The sequence below is a fragment of the Centruroides vittatus genome, unplaced genomic scaffold (genome assembly GCF_030686945.1).
Source record: "Centruroides vittatus isolate TY-2023 unplaced genomic scaffold, ASM3068694v2 contig_417, whole genome shotgun sequence".
Taxonomy (NCBI): domain Eukaryota; kingdom Metazoa; phylum Arthropoda; class Arachnida; order Scorpiones; family Buthidae; genus Centruroides; species Centruroides vittatus.
The window spans coordinates 1,407,031-1,421,190 of record NW_027122227.1 but is presented as its reverse complement, the minus strand read 5'-3'; the positions used below and the strand labels follow the sequence as shown (position 1 = coordinate 1,421,190).

General features: G+C 29.5%; 1 protein-coding gene across 1 annotated transcript in view; it reads left to right on the top strand.

The window, feature by feature from the left end:
* The window catches only part of in (protein inturned), a 42,651-nt gene that overhangs the window by 10,488 nt on the left and 18,003 nt on the right, over positions 1–14,160 (top strand). Inside the window, 4 exon segments of the mRNA XM_067272055.1 lie at positions 10,607–10,661; positions 10,663–10,776; positions 10,896–10,949; positions 13,637–13,699. Of these exon segments, the coding sequence (XP_067128156.1) occupies positions 10,607–10,661; positions 10,663–10,776; positions 10,896–10,949; positions 13,637–13,699 (286 nt within the window).

Here is a 14,160-nt window from a genome sequence, read left to right as displayed (position 1 = left end):
AGATTATATAGACATTGGCACATGCGGTTTACAGAGCACCCACCTTCCCCGGTTTAGCTGGTAGAAGCAACACACGCATAAAGCATCTAATTTTATATCCCGGAGCGGTTCTGGGCTGTTAGCCGCCTGCTAGATATTCGGCCACCCTCGCCCGATTATGTGAATCATGAGCAGACTAGGTCAACGGCGGGCAACCCTCAGCCCGCGGGCCAGCTACGGCTCGCGAAAAGTTTCTATCCGGCCCGCGAGATCTTTAATAGATTATTAAATTGGAAAAATAACTAATTAATACTTATTTTTCCAATTCTTTGTAATTTTCAAAAACAATAAGAGAAATAAATGTAGTAATTAACTTTTTATTTATTTATTTCATATTTGCAGACTAAAAAAATTAAGAGTCACAAGAAGGCGTCAATTAACTACTACGGCCCGCGGAAAAAACATAAAATTTATTCTGGCCCATGTTATAAAAAAGGTTGCCCACCCTAGACTAGATTTATAACTTAACCCAACCGATAGGAGTTTACTGGCATGTTTTTATGATAGTTCCGTATAGTTGACAGGAGTTAAAAAAAATCCATTAAAATATTTGATATATTTATTCTGCGTTTATTCTGTTCTCCCATCTTATATTACTTACGGATTTCAATGTTAAACCGGTGATATTACGATTATAGTATGTCCCATCTGTAAGAGAATGCAGAAAAAACGTGTACAATTCTAGTACAGTGTTAAAAAATTAACTGTTACTTTGGCAGCATCATTTACAACCAAATTTAATGAATGAGACATACAATGGTACGAAAAAAAGCTCTAGAATTTATTTTCCTTAAATTTACGATTTATATATCCGTTGTCATAAAAATTTGTCTTTCCAATGTTTTCCCAAGACTACAGATATTCAAGTACAAAGTAACTGGTTTCGACTTATTTCTACTAAGAAGTAGTTAAATAATTAAGAGATTAGGGAATGGGGACATAAATAAAACCCTGCTGAAAGAGCCAGAATTTTACTTAAACAAAAGCTTAACCGAACCAATTACTAGCTCAGTACAGTGGGGAACTGATTTCCGTGTACACCTGGTACTAAAACGAATTACAGTAGTTAGAAAACAAATGACTATTAAGTTTAACATATTTACATATACGATGAGAAACGTTTAGAATTTGCAACAGCCCTGTCGCGTCCTTTGATATATACTAGTAAGCGACAAGAGAGGCATTTGACATTGACCGGTATCGGCACCCTCGGGATTTGGCAACCTGCGTGCATGCATGCGCTGCACACCTACCAGGATGTCTCTGATTCCATTCATTAGTCACTCGTAGGGAGCTATTTCACTAAGTGGATTGTTTTAAGATTTAAAAGTAAAGAATATTTTGTTATTTTTATGTACGTTTCTTCACAAAGTTATATTTAATTATAAGTTTCTTTAAAAGTATATTCATACAATTGAAGAATTTTTTGTACTAGGTATGTATATTCATCACACATTTTGTTTTACCAAGTAAGTTTTTTTTTATAATTTTAATTTTAGCCCTTATATCGTGGCTAGTGATTAAAAAAATTATTTTCAAAAAAGTTTTGGCTCAAGACCATATAATGAAAAAGAAAACATTATTAAAAGAGAAAGACTAATGCCTAAATTAAATATAAATACGTCGACAAAAAAATTTCGACATTTTGACGATAAGATTTATGATGAATGACGATTCTTTCGTAAAATTAAAGCATTTTTTTTCCTTCTTCAATGTGTTCATGTTTAATGTTATTTTTATTATTATTATTTTTTATTATTTTTATTACTTTTTTAAAAAATAATAATATTGATCTTTATTTGGCGTAAAAGGCTTTCGCCTGTTACAAGGGCGTTTTATTTAAATGCATATTTACACTCATATAATAACATCTCAACAACATTGATATTTTCTATTTACTGATCTATAGAATTTCATTAATATTTTGTCACAATTATCATTTAGTACAGGGATGAGCAACACGCGGCCCGCTAAACATGTTTATGCGGCCCGCCAAGCATTTCTAAAATTGAATTTATTTATCGACTTTCTCCCATCAATATATTATTATAAAATTAATTATAATAAAATGGTAGTACATACTAAACCGAAACAATTCTTTGTGACGAGTTACTCACTTATCGGCAACTTGTTTAAACATGCAATACGAACGCGCCACGTCTGTGCTTGTTTGTGTTTGCTTCTGTCACACAATCAGTCAGACTGGTAAGCTGTTAACTAGCAATTTTAGCAATTCTTGTGTTTCTTGAAAGGCGTGAGTGCAATATTATTGTCAAAAAGGTAATATTAGAGTTTTTTTTATTCAAAATTAAGTTTTCCTACAAATTTTTTTAACTTTCAAATTTTTAATCCATAATAGCATGTCGGAAAAGCAAACAAAAAAATGGAAGGTTGCGGATGAGCACACTCATTTCCAAGAAAAGTGGAAATTTGATTATTTTTTCACTTTCGTCAAAGATAAAGCTGTATGCTTAATATGCTCAGAGACTGTGTCGACATTAAAAGAATGTAACATAAAAAGGCATTACGATACAAAACATGAACAACAATATAAAAACTCTGGATAGATAAGTTTAATCAAATGGAGAAAAACTTGGGAAAGCAACAGGCTATTTTTAAAAATTAAGCTATTTTATCAAATATGGCAGTAAAGGCTAGTTTTGTTGTCAGTCAAATACTGGCAAAAAAAATGAAACCCTTTGAGGATGGAGAGATGATAAAAGAATGTCTGACTGCTGTTGCAGAAATAGCATTTCCTGATAAAATAAATATTATTTCAAACATTAGTTTATCAAGATTCACCATTGCAAGGAGAATCGAAGACTTGTCCGAGAACATAGCAACAACGCTTCGTGAACGCATTGCAAAATTCGAATACTGTTCTTTGGCACTTGATGAGAGTTGCGATATTAGCGATACAGCACAACTGGCTATATTTTTACGTGGTATTGACACCAAATTTAATATTACCGAAGAATTGTGTTCACTGATTCCAATGCAAGGGACTACAACCGGCAAAGACCTGTACTGATGAACTAAAGTCTGTGTTGGAAAATTTTTCAATTTCATTAGAAAAGATTATTGGTATATCGACAGATGGAGCACGAGCAATGTCAAGCATGGAGGTAGGAGTATCGGGAAGGCTATTTCAAGACATTAAGAAGGTCACAGGAAGGGAAATATTCGTTAACCACTGCATAATTCACCAGGAAAATTTGTGTGCGAAAAGATTGAGTTTGCCAAATGTCACAGTACCAATAATTAAACTAATCAATTTTATAAAGTCGCGCGCGTTAAATCACCGTGAATTTAAAGAATTCCTGAAAGATTTAGAAACTGAATATGGCGACGTGGTTTTTAATACCGAAGTACGTTGGCTTAGTAGAGGTGCAATGCTAAAAAGAGTATACAACTTAAAAAGCGAAATACAATTGTTCTTGGATATGAAGGGATATGCCTTTCCTCATTTTGGTAATAAAGAATGGATGTGCGATTTTGGGTTTCTTATCAACATGACTCAGCATCTCAATGATCTTAATGTGGAACTTCAAGGCAAAGGACAGTTTATTCACAATTTGTATGATAAAATTCAGGGTTTTGAGCACAAATTAAAATTGTGGAAACAGCATCTTTTGCAGAATAATGTCTCACTTTCCACATTTAGAAAAAGAAAACGTTACTACTTCTCAAAAATACGCACAATATATAGACATTTTAATCAATGAATTTCAATTACGATTCCAAATGTTCAAAGCTGAGAAGAAAGGCGGTTTTCCTCGCCATTTAATATCGATGTGGATACAGTTCCCGAAGACTTTCAAATGGAAGTGATTGACATGCAGAATAATACCGATTTAAAAAAATGTATTTTTCTCAGTAAACATCGAAAATTTTTATAAATCTTATGTGAGACCTGAGAAATTTTCGCTTTTGACGAAAAATGCAAAGCAAATGATGTCTCTGTTCGGAAGTACGTATGTTTGCGAACAATTATTTTCAACCATGAAATTAATCAAAAATGACCACCGATCAAGACTGAGTGATGCACGATTAGAAAGCTGCGTACGTGTAGCTACCTCATCAATTCCGGCTGATATTGATTAGCTTGTATCGAAAAAACAGTGCCAAATTTCTCATTAAAAATTTCAAGTAAATTCGTTTTTCTGTTCTTTTCTTGTTTGTTTTTATTTTGCATTAAAATTTGGTTAATGTGTACCTAGGTAGATATGAAATCTTTACTTTTTTTTAAATTTTATATTTTTTTATTCTAATGTTTATTATAAATAAAGTTTTGTAAATTATTAATAAGTGTTACTTTATGTGCGGCTCGCAAAAAAATTTTAAAATTTAAATTGGCCCGTTGATAAAAAGGTGCTCACCTGATTTAGTAGATTGTTTAACGTAGTTATATAACATATAAATCATGTTAGTATTAGCACTATCAAACATCTTATACATTTCCTTCTCGCTGGTACAGTTAGCCAATGGCCCAATTTGGAACTTTTGTAGTTTATCCTTTTCGTTACAGCATTCGCATATAATATGAAGTTTAGATAAATTTTTGGTACAATTTGGACATTTAGATTGGGTGTAGTCTATATATTTGTCATTTATAATTATTCCATATTTATTTAGCCTAATCTGTATAAAAAACTTTTTGATGTTAAAGGCTAGGTTTGTCAATATATAGTTGTTATTCACTGGGTAATTTAAAATTGTTGTATACCAGCTTGTGTTTTCTCATTTTCGTATATCTTCAATATCTTGAACAATGGAGTGCTCCATAGCTCTGTATATTATTTCTTTACTATATTGCTCCATATTATATGTACAATCCAAAAACAGTTTAATAGAGAAACCATATTTATTTACTATCTTCGATAACTACATTATCCAGCTTCGTCTTAAATCCGTTTCTCTTGATTTGTGGTATAGTAAAAACAGTAGTTTTGTTGTTATGTCTTCTGCCTTAATAATTTTTTGTAAAATCATTAAATATCTTTTTATTAGTATAGTATTTAATCTGAATCTATTTGTTTCTAATCTTAGGACGCTGCCCGGGATATTAAATTCTAGCTGGAATGTCTAAATTGAAGCAATTTGGAAATCAAAATAGAATAGAATTTAACATTGGTAGACAATATAAAATAAATATTGAAAATTATAACAAGATAATTACGATTAATAGATATATCTAAATTAATAGATGTTATATGTTTTTTCTCAAAGCAAGAATTGGCATTTAGAGGGCATAGGGAATTTATTGAATCTAATAACGGAGGTAATTATATTAAACTTTCTTAGATTATCTGACGTACTTAATAAATATTAAAAATACATTTAAAGAAGTATACGGTTTTTACTGGCTTATCGAACAAACGAATACGAACGGGCCCTGACGCGCAATTAATTGATTGCCCCTGTAAGTCGGCTTCTTACAGAAACACAGTTTCCCTATCATCAAATGTCACGGCATGCCGCTGGATAACAGTTATACTTTAAGAAATTCTGTAATTATCTGTGAATATGGAGAAAATCAATTAGCATTTTAGACTTACTTGGCCAATGTTTAAGAAAACAGACTACAGCAGGATTTATGGTGTGTCATATACCACAGAAATTTGATAATAAAAAGCAAAAAGATTAAGTAGTTTCTTTGTACGATCCCAAATCATTCAATTGCTATTAAGTTCTCATCTGGAAACTCACTACCATCATTTTACCATTATTATCATGAAGTTAATTTCATATCAAAACTAAAAGTAGAAATTGTAGTATATATAAGTTTATGGCATTTTTAATATTTTGTAATATATTGTTACAAACAATAATAATTTATATCAATCAATCTTTATTGTAATAAGGAATATCCTTGTTACAGGGGGGTAAATTAAACATGAAAGAAACACGTAATATCTAGTTGTACAACATATAGTAGTTTTGTTATTACATGTAAATTGAGTAAAAGGTAAATATAATTATACATATAAGAAGTTATTATTAAATGACGTTCTCTGAGACTTGATTATTAACATCATTGTTAAGTATGTTGGTAATTTGGGTAAAAAAATTATTTAGTTTGTACATTTCATTCTTTGATAGATTACCAATTCTTGTTTTGTAATTTAAGTTTTGATTCATGCCAAGTATTTCTATTATTTGATATTTTTGACGATAATTATTAATAGCTGCACAGTCTTTCAGGAGATGAGTAATAGAAAAGTCGATTGTTTTGCACCAGTAACAGTTTTGATTGGAAAAGTTTATATATGTATTATTAACCAGTAAGGAATATTTATTAAGCCGGAGTTGTAAGCATAATCGTTTAATATTCATATTTATATCAGCTGTAATAAATCTGGAATCAGAAGGAATTTTTAAAATCTCAGAATACCAGGGATGATAGGTTGATTTTAGTATTGAATCTTGATCCTGAATTATTGAATGCGATATGGCCGAATCCATCAGTAGAGTATAACTGTTTTTCCAATTTAAGTCTGATTCGTCTAGCAATGCACTTGAAATTCCATACTGTTGAAGAGTGTTATTGAATTTGAATTGCCAGGTATCTTTAATAGGGTTTAAGACATTTGCTTGGTACATTTGTTGGTGTAAAAATTTTATATTTTCGTCATCTGTATATATAAGTCGATGATAAAATCTTATTAGTCTCTTTAGAAACCAAGGAAATATTTGGATTCTATTAGTTTCTGCTCGGATTGAATAACCTGGTACCGTTCTCTCAAGTTTAAATATTTTACGTAAGTAGTTAATGTGGAATTTTTCTAATTTATAAAAATAATCAAGAGCCCACACCGGGCTGGCGTAAAAAAGAGAAGGGAGAATAGTAGCATTGAAAATTTTAATTTGAAGTTTTAAATCAGAAATTTTTAACGTTGAACATAAATATATAGTATTATCAATTAATGTATTAATTTTTGCAGTAAGTACTTTCAGGTGCTGTTGATATAATCCGTTCCAATTAAAAGTTATTCCCAAGTATTTTATACTGCTGACAATTTCGAGAGGTCTGCCGTCTAAGTAGAAACCTGTTTCTTGATTAGATAATTTAGTATTTTTTCTGAATATGATTATTTTTGTTTTGGAAGCATTGATCGATAAATATAACGACAATAGGTATTTATTTACTTTATCGATTTTATGTTGCAATGTTATACGAGTAGGTGCTAATAATACCAGATCATCTGCATACATGATATGGTGGAAGGTACGGCCGTTGATATATATTCCTTCATTGTCCTTGTCAAATAGATTATTTATGTCATTTATGTAAAAATTAAAAAGATACGGAGATAGAGGTTCACCTTGAAGCAGTCCGCGATTTGTAATTATTTCTGGATTATTTACTTTGTCATTCACGATATATAGTTTATAGAAAGAAAAAAGATTCATAATCGAGCCTGAGAAGCAGCTACCTGCACCACATTGTTTTAATTTGTTGACTAGAGTCGGTACATGGACAGAGTCAAAAGCTTTAGAGATATCAATAAAGGCAGCGTAAATTTTTCTTCGTTTTTTTTGTAAATATATTTGAATAATCGAAGATAAAAGAAAAATAGCAAATTCCGTTCCTCTGGATTTAGTGAAAGCGTATTGAAATTTTGAATTAAGGTTTATTTCTTGAGTCCATCGCTGAAACCGGATTACAAGAATAGATGTAAAACATTTCCTTAGTACTGGGAGAAGAGCTATTGGTCTGTAGTTCTCAGGTTCTAAACGGTTTCCTTTTTTGTAGATCATAATTAGTTTAGCTGTATTCCAATTTTCTGGATATTTAGACGTTTTGTAAAAGAAGTTAAATGAGTCTAGTAATATTTGTTTGCCCGATGGTGGTAATGCTTTAATGAATCTGGAAGTTATTAGGTCCATACCAGGAGCAGACTTTAATTTCAGCTTTCGAATTGAATCTTCAAGTTCATCAGAGGTAAACGGCAGATCGAATAAATCATTATTCGGAATGAAGGAATTTGGAGATGGTGGTCTAATAATGTTTGGAAATCTATTAAAAAATTTATTCCAAGTTGAAGTTTCTATATTTATTCGATAATCTAGTTTTTTCCTCCTTAGTCTCTGAATAGTTGTCCAGAAAAAATCAGTATTTTTTGTAGAAATCAACTTATGTTGTAAATTCTTGAAGTAGTTGATCTTTTTTGACTTTAATAAATTAAAATATATTGTTTTTAATTTTTTATAATTCGTAAATGATTCATTTGAGAAGTTTAGTCTAAATTGTTGTAAGGCTTTATTTTTCTTTCTTTTCGCCACATAGCAATGGAAGTCATACCAAGGTTTTTTGAATGTAGAAATTTGTCGTCGTTTGAGAGATCTAATTTTTATAAACTGTTTGATTAAATTTACCAGTTGTAAGTATTTTTCGTTGCCATTATTTTCTTCACTAATCATAGTGTTCTTGATATATTCGCTAATCTGTGATAAATATGCTTGGTAATCATAATAAATTGTTTGATGGAATAAAGGTTCTTTCTTAGTAGTAGTTTTATTTGATATCTCAAAGGAGGTACAGGTCGGGAAATGGTCAGACATATCACAGTTCAACACTTGAATAGATGCGCACAGGTCCGACATAAGTTCTGAACAAATTGTTAAATCTATAACAGAGCATCCATTATAATTTATACATGTAAATTCCGAAGGGTAATCAAATCGCAATCTTCCATTCATAATGTATAGTTGTAAACGGTGAGTATGGTCAAGCAGTTGCAGACCAACTTTATTGTATTTTTTATCCTTGGATTCTCGAGTATTATTAATTAAGGTATTGGGGCCGTAGTATATGGTATCCATTAGCTGAGCTATTCTAGCATTCATATCACCTATAATGATAGTGTATGGTGAAATGTGCTTCCATTTTTCGTATTGGTCAAATATTTTTTTCATAGTTTCTGGTTGTTCTGGAGGGACGTATATCAATAAAATTATTAAATGTTTTTTAAATAACAATGTTATAGTTGAATTCGTAACCTGTAGTAAAACCATTATATAATTATCAGTTTCTTGTTTAAATTTAATTTCACCAATATTTTTTTTAATCAGTAAACATAAACCTCCATACGGACGGCCAGGTCCATCAGGTTTTCGAGCAGTAGTTAAAAAGATATTCAATTGATCATTATTATTGTCCCATTTAATATTCGGATTAGTAATCCAAGTTTCGGTGATACCTATTATATGATTGTTATTAAGAAGGTAAGCAAGGTTATTACTTTTAATTTTTTTTCCTAGACCTTGGCAGTTCCAATTAATTATACGTAACAGATTATCTTGTTGAGCTTTTTCATTATTTAGTTCTACTTTTGCGTTATTTAGGGTGGTCGAGTTAATAAATCTGTTGAAGGGATATACTCTAAAAAATCTTTTACGTAAACCAACTGTTGTTGTACTAAGCTGTAAGTAATTTTATGCTGATTTAATAAGAAATAGTCATCTCTTAGTTTAATTTGAAATCCACGTTTTTTTAGGTCGATATAATGTGGTAAAAGCATTTTTCTTCGCAGGCGTGAATCTTTGACTAAATCCGCCGCCACATTTACATTTTGCCATTCTCCCAATAATTTATTTTGTCTCAGATTATTAAAATTCATCAATATAGTATTACGTATTTGTTCAGATTTTAGTGTTATACACTTAATGTTGATTCTAGAATTGGGAATGTCATGAATAAGTTTTATATCCTCTTTTTCGTTAAATGGCATTTTTGAGACGAATGTAAGAAAGGCTAGAATTTCTTTATGGTTTTTGTCTTTCATAATGTTTGTAAAATCATAAATTATTAGCTTATTATTATTAATAGAGTTAGTCATGGCATCCATTCTAAATTGCGTTTGTTCTGTATAAGTATGCAGTTTAGTCAAATCTTGTTCAATTTTATCATATTTTTTATTCACCAGTTGAAGTTGTTTTTTAAATTCCAATATTTCACTGTGAATATTATTAATTTCTTCTCGAATAGACGTAAATTGGTTATCAATCTTTTGGTTACTAGCCGTAATGAGTTCGACAATCTTTAACCATAGCTCTGTAGTTGAGATGTCTGGAGACTTTGGATTAGTTGTCTCAATTAATTTAGTAGATTTAGAATTCTCACCTGAAGTATTTGGGGAAACTGCTCTTCTTGTTTCTGTGTATTCAGTTATAAGATTTACCTCGGATCCAGATGATTTTGCACTGCTAAGTGGTAGATTCGAACGGTTAGTAGGTGGTCTTCCTCTTTTAGTAGGAGTTTTCTGCAGAGGTCCAGGGTTAGGTTCAATGCCAGAAATCAGCAATAGTAGCAATATTAGTTTGTAGCAAGTCATTATAATGCCAGGCAAGTATATTTTACGATATTTGTCAAAAAAGAATTCTTGGGTGAAGCAGCATAAAAAAGTCACCAACAGCCTTGACGATCAGAGCGCCCCCAATAAATAAATTTTAAAAGCTTTATTAGAAAAATTAAAAATAAATCTCGTTTTTCTTGCTATTGTATTTGTTAAAATAATAAATTATTTAATAGTAGAATTATTTATTTTTATCAATTTTTTTCTAGGGCATTTGGAGATCATGAAAACAAAGAGTCATTAGATCATTTTTTTTCATTGTTTTTTCATTATCATCTTTCTCGAGCCTCTCCCGAATTATAAACCATTGAGAGATGAATCCATCTTTACTGATACTTTACTTTGTGCACATTCTTTTCATTTTACTGCAGAAATTGAGGTAGTAATAATTGTTTAACTTAACTATTTGTTAAATATTAATTACAAAAATTACTTAATATTAGCTTATCTTTTATATATATTTTCACTATATTTATAAAATAATATTTTCTGTTACAGACTCAAATAGATACAACATTAAATGAGTTAGAATCTGCTGATTTTGATGACATGGTAAAAATTTTATTTTGTAAAGAAAAATATAAGTAATTTAATTTATATCATCGATTATTTAGACAGAATATGCTTACATTTTAATTGGTTCTGCATACATTTTTTTTATATAACTGTTATAATTTACATGATCAGCAAGCACTGTAGTGTTAACAGATATAACACGATAGTTCTAACTTTCTACGAACTTTACAAATTAGTGACAAATGAAATGTTAATTGCACGTAACTGATTTATTGAGTTATCTAGAAATTTTGTATATTTATGTTAAGTTAAATAAATATACAAAACTTCAAAACTACAGGAAATCCTCATTAGTTCGAAATTCAAGGGATGAAATAATTGTGACTTGAATTATATGAGATTTGCCTATTTCTGTACAACATGCCAAATGCCATGTAAATGATGTAATTTATTAAGCAAATGAGATACAGCTACATATACAGAATGCTATTTTCATTAATTAATAATAACATAAATAAACTGCAGGTAAATAGTATATATCTGATGAGAACCTCACAGGTTGCCAGATAAGTTGTATAAAAAGTAAAGCAGAATTTTCAAAATGTAATCCAAATTATTTTTAAAGTAGCCCAAAAGTAGTAAGTCACCCAAATCTAGTAGCCTAGAGCCCTACAAATATGTCAATCTATTATTTGTAGCCCAATCTTGACCAACTTTATTTTATGAGGAAAGAAAAGGTTATTCTATGGGTAAGGTGGTACCTGAAAATGTGTTTCTGTATAATCTGGTCAACATGGCTTTGCTTTGAGTTATTCTTGGCACTTCATTCTAAATGAATGAGTTAATATATGGATATCACAGTTTGGACAGAATTTTCACTTAAAATTTTGAATTAGTTGTATTTCAAAATAACCAAACTCCTTGACATGTAAATCTGTATATTCCTGGCTGGGACAAATAGTAGTTACAAACTAATGGGATTTCAAATTATCTGAGTCCGAATTAACAAGGATTTACTGTATTTTCATCAGCATTTGTATTTTCTAGTTTTTATAACTAGGTATCTTTTTTGAAAAATTTTGATTCAAAAGTTTTCTATGCACTTTTCTGTATTTTTAATAATTCTAATATTTTTATATTTTTCCTCCTATTTAAAGAAGAGACAGATTATTGTTTGAAGTATAATGATGTGGAATAACTGAGAACTTTCCAATTGCACTTAACCTGATAAAGAATCACAAATAACTGAATCACAATATTATTAACATGTTTTCGTGGAATGACCAGCATGCCGCATATAAACAGGAGACCAGCATGCCGAAAACCTCAAGGTTATTGGCATGCCAGTTAAACTGTGACTAAAATATAAAATTAATTGGATCTGATAAAACTATTTGTTAATTAATCTCAAAGCCCGATGAGTAAATAGAAACGTTCTTATATTGATTAGTAATATGCAAGAGTAAAATAATGCTGACAAATATAAATAAATAATTTACAAATTAGTTTATAAAAATACAAAAGTTGATTTACAACAAAATGTAAAAATGAAAATTTGCAAAACAGCACAAATTTTTATAAATATTTTTTGTTCGAATATAAAATATTTATCTTTCTTTATTTAAAGTCAAATCATGCAATTTCTTTTTCAACTATTGCTCAAGCTATAGCAAGAAAATAATACATACTGTATATATACAGTACATATATTTGTTTGTGTGTGCTTGCATTTGTGTACAAGATTTTGATCAAAATCAGTTTCAGAAATGAATATATCACTGAATACAAATGAATTATTTTATAAATTAGGTAGTTATTAGAAAAAACAAGATGTATAAATTAGCTTTCTGCTGTTTAATCTAACAAATAAAACATTTAACATTCTGAACACAACATTGTTTCTACTTCTATATTTGCATTAGATTGATACCATTTTTAATAGTAAAAGTCGTCTTCACTTTAATTAAATGATTGTTGTAAGCCTGTATTAATTTTGAAGTTTGTTTACAATTTTTCCAATATTTTCTTCTTATAATCTAAAATATCCTATATTTCACTATAGCTATATTTTGAGGTATTAATTAAATTATTATTTTAATTATTTCATTTTAGTCAGTCATCAGAATCAATATAATACTTTTTACAAAAGAAATACAATTAGACTATCATTAAGTGCCCAATTAGTTTAATTGCATATTTAAGTTCAACTACCCGCAAGTATTTAAGTTTTGATATTGAGTATACATCTTAAAATGCATTTTAATTCTGCTGTAATGCTGTGATAATAGCAAATATATTATTTAAGCATATATTTAACAATTTGTAATTAACTGTTTGTTAGTTAAAATGTGAATAAATGTTTGAAGATAGAATAAAAATTTAATTTTTTTTTAGATGTTTTGTCAAATTCGTAAATATTGTCTAGAAGATTTTAAATTGTTAAATCAGATTAACTGTGCTTGTGATTTTATTGTATTATATTACTTTTATAACATAATACAATAAAATTATTACATCGAATTATATTATAATTATAGTTTAAATATCTTTAATTATTAATATTGAAATCTTTGATGCTATATCAGTTTTTTTTTTAAGTGTAGTTATTCAGAAGATAGCAATTAATTTACGTTCATATAAACTGCTTATCGTTTTAATTTTAGTATGTTAAATTAAAAATTATTTTAATGATTTTGTTAATTGTTTGAATATTTGATTTACAGTCTGAAGCTTATTATAATACTCAAAGGTTGTATACAATTCTTGGATCCTGTGTTTTTTATAAGGTAATTTTAAAAAAAATTTAATATATTTAATTAATTTTTTTGATTAGGGTTTCATCGGATAGCAAAAATTTTTGTAAAATAAAAAGACAGTTGATCCAAAGATTCTTTTGGAAACCACCATTTATTACGTGTTCTAGAATAAGTACAGGGCCGGATTTACATAAGGGCATTTGGGGCCTGTGCCCAGGGCCCCCACAAAACTAAAAAAAAAATTATGTTTAAACATAATTTTTTTTCTGTTACCGCGACAGCCTAGTGTGGCCTAATCATGAGGGCAACAGGCAGAGAAAACCAAACCCGGGAAAAAACCTATGAAACATCGGAAAATTTCGGGAAAAAATTTCACATAGGTATTTTTCAGTTAAATTAAAATAATTAGTTTTACGTAATAAAATATATGTATGTTTACAATAACCTTATTTTTAAATGAAATTTACAACTTCCTAGTTGAAATCTAATTG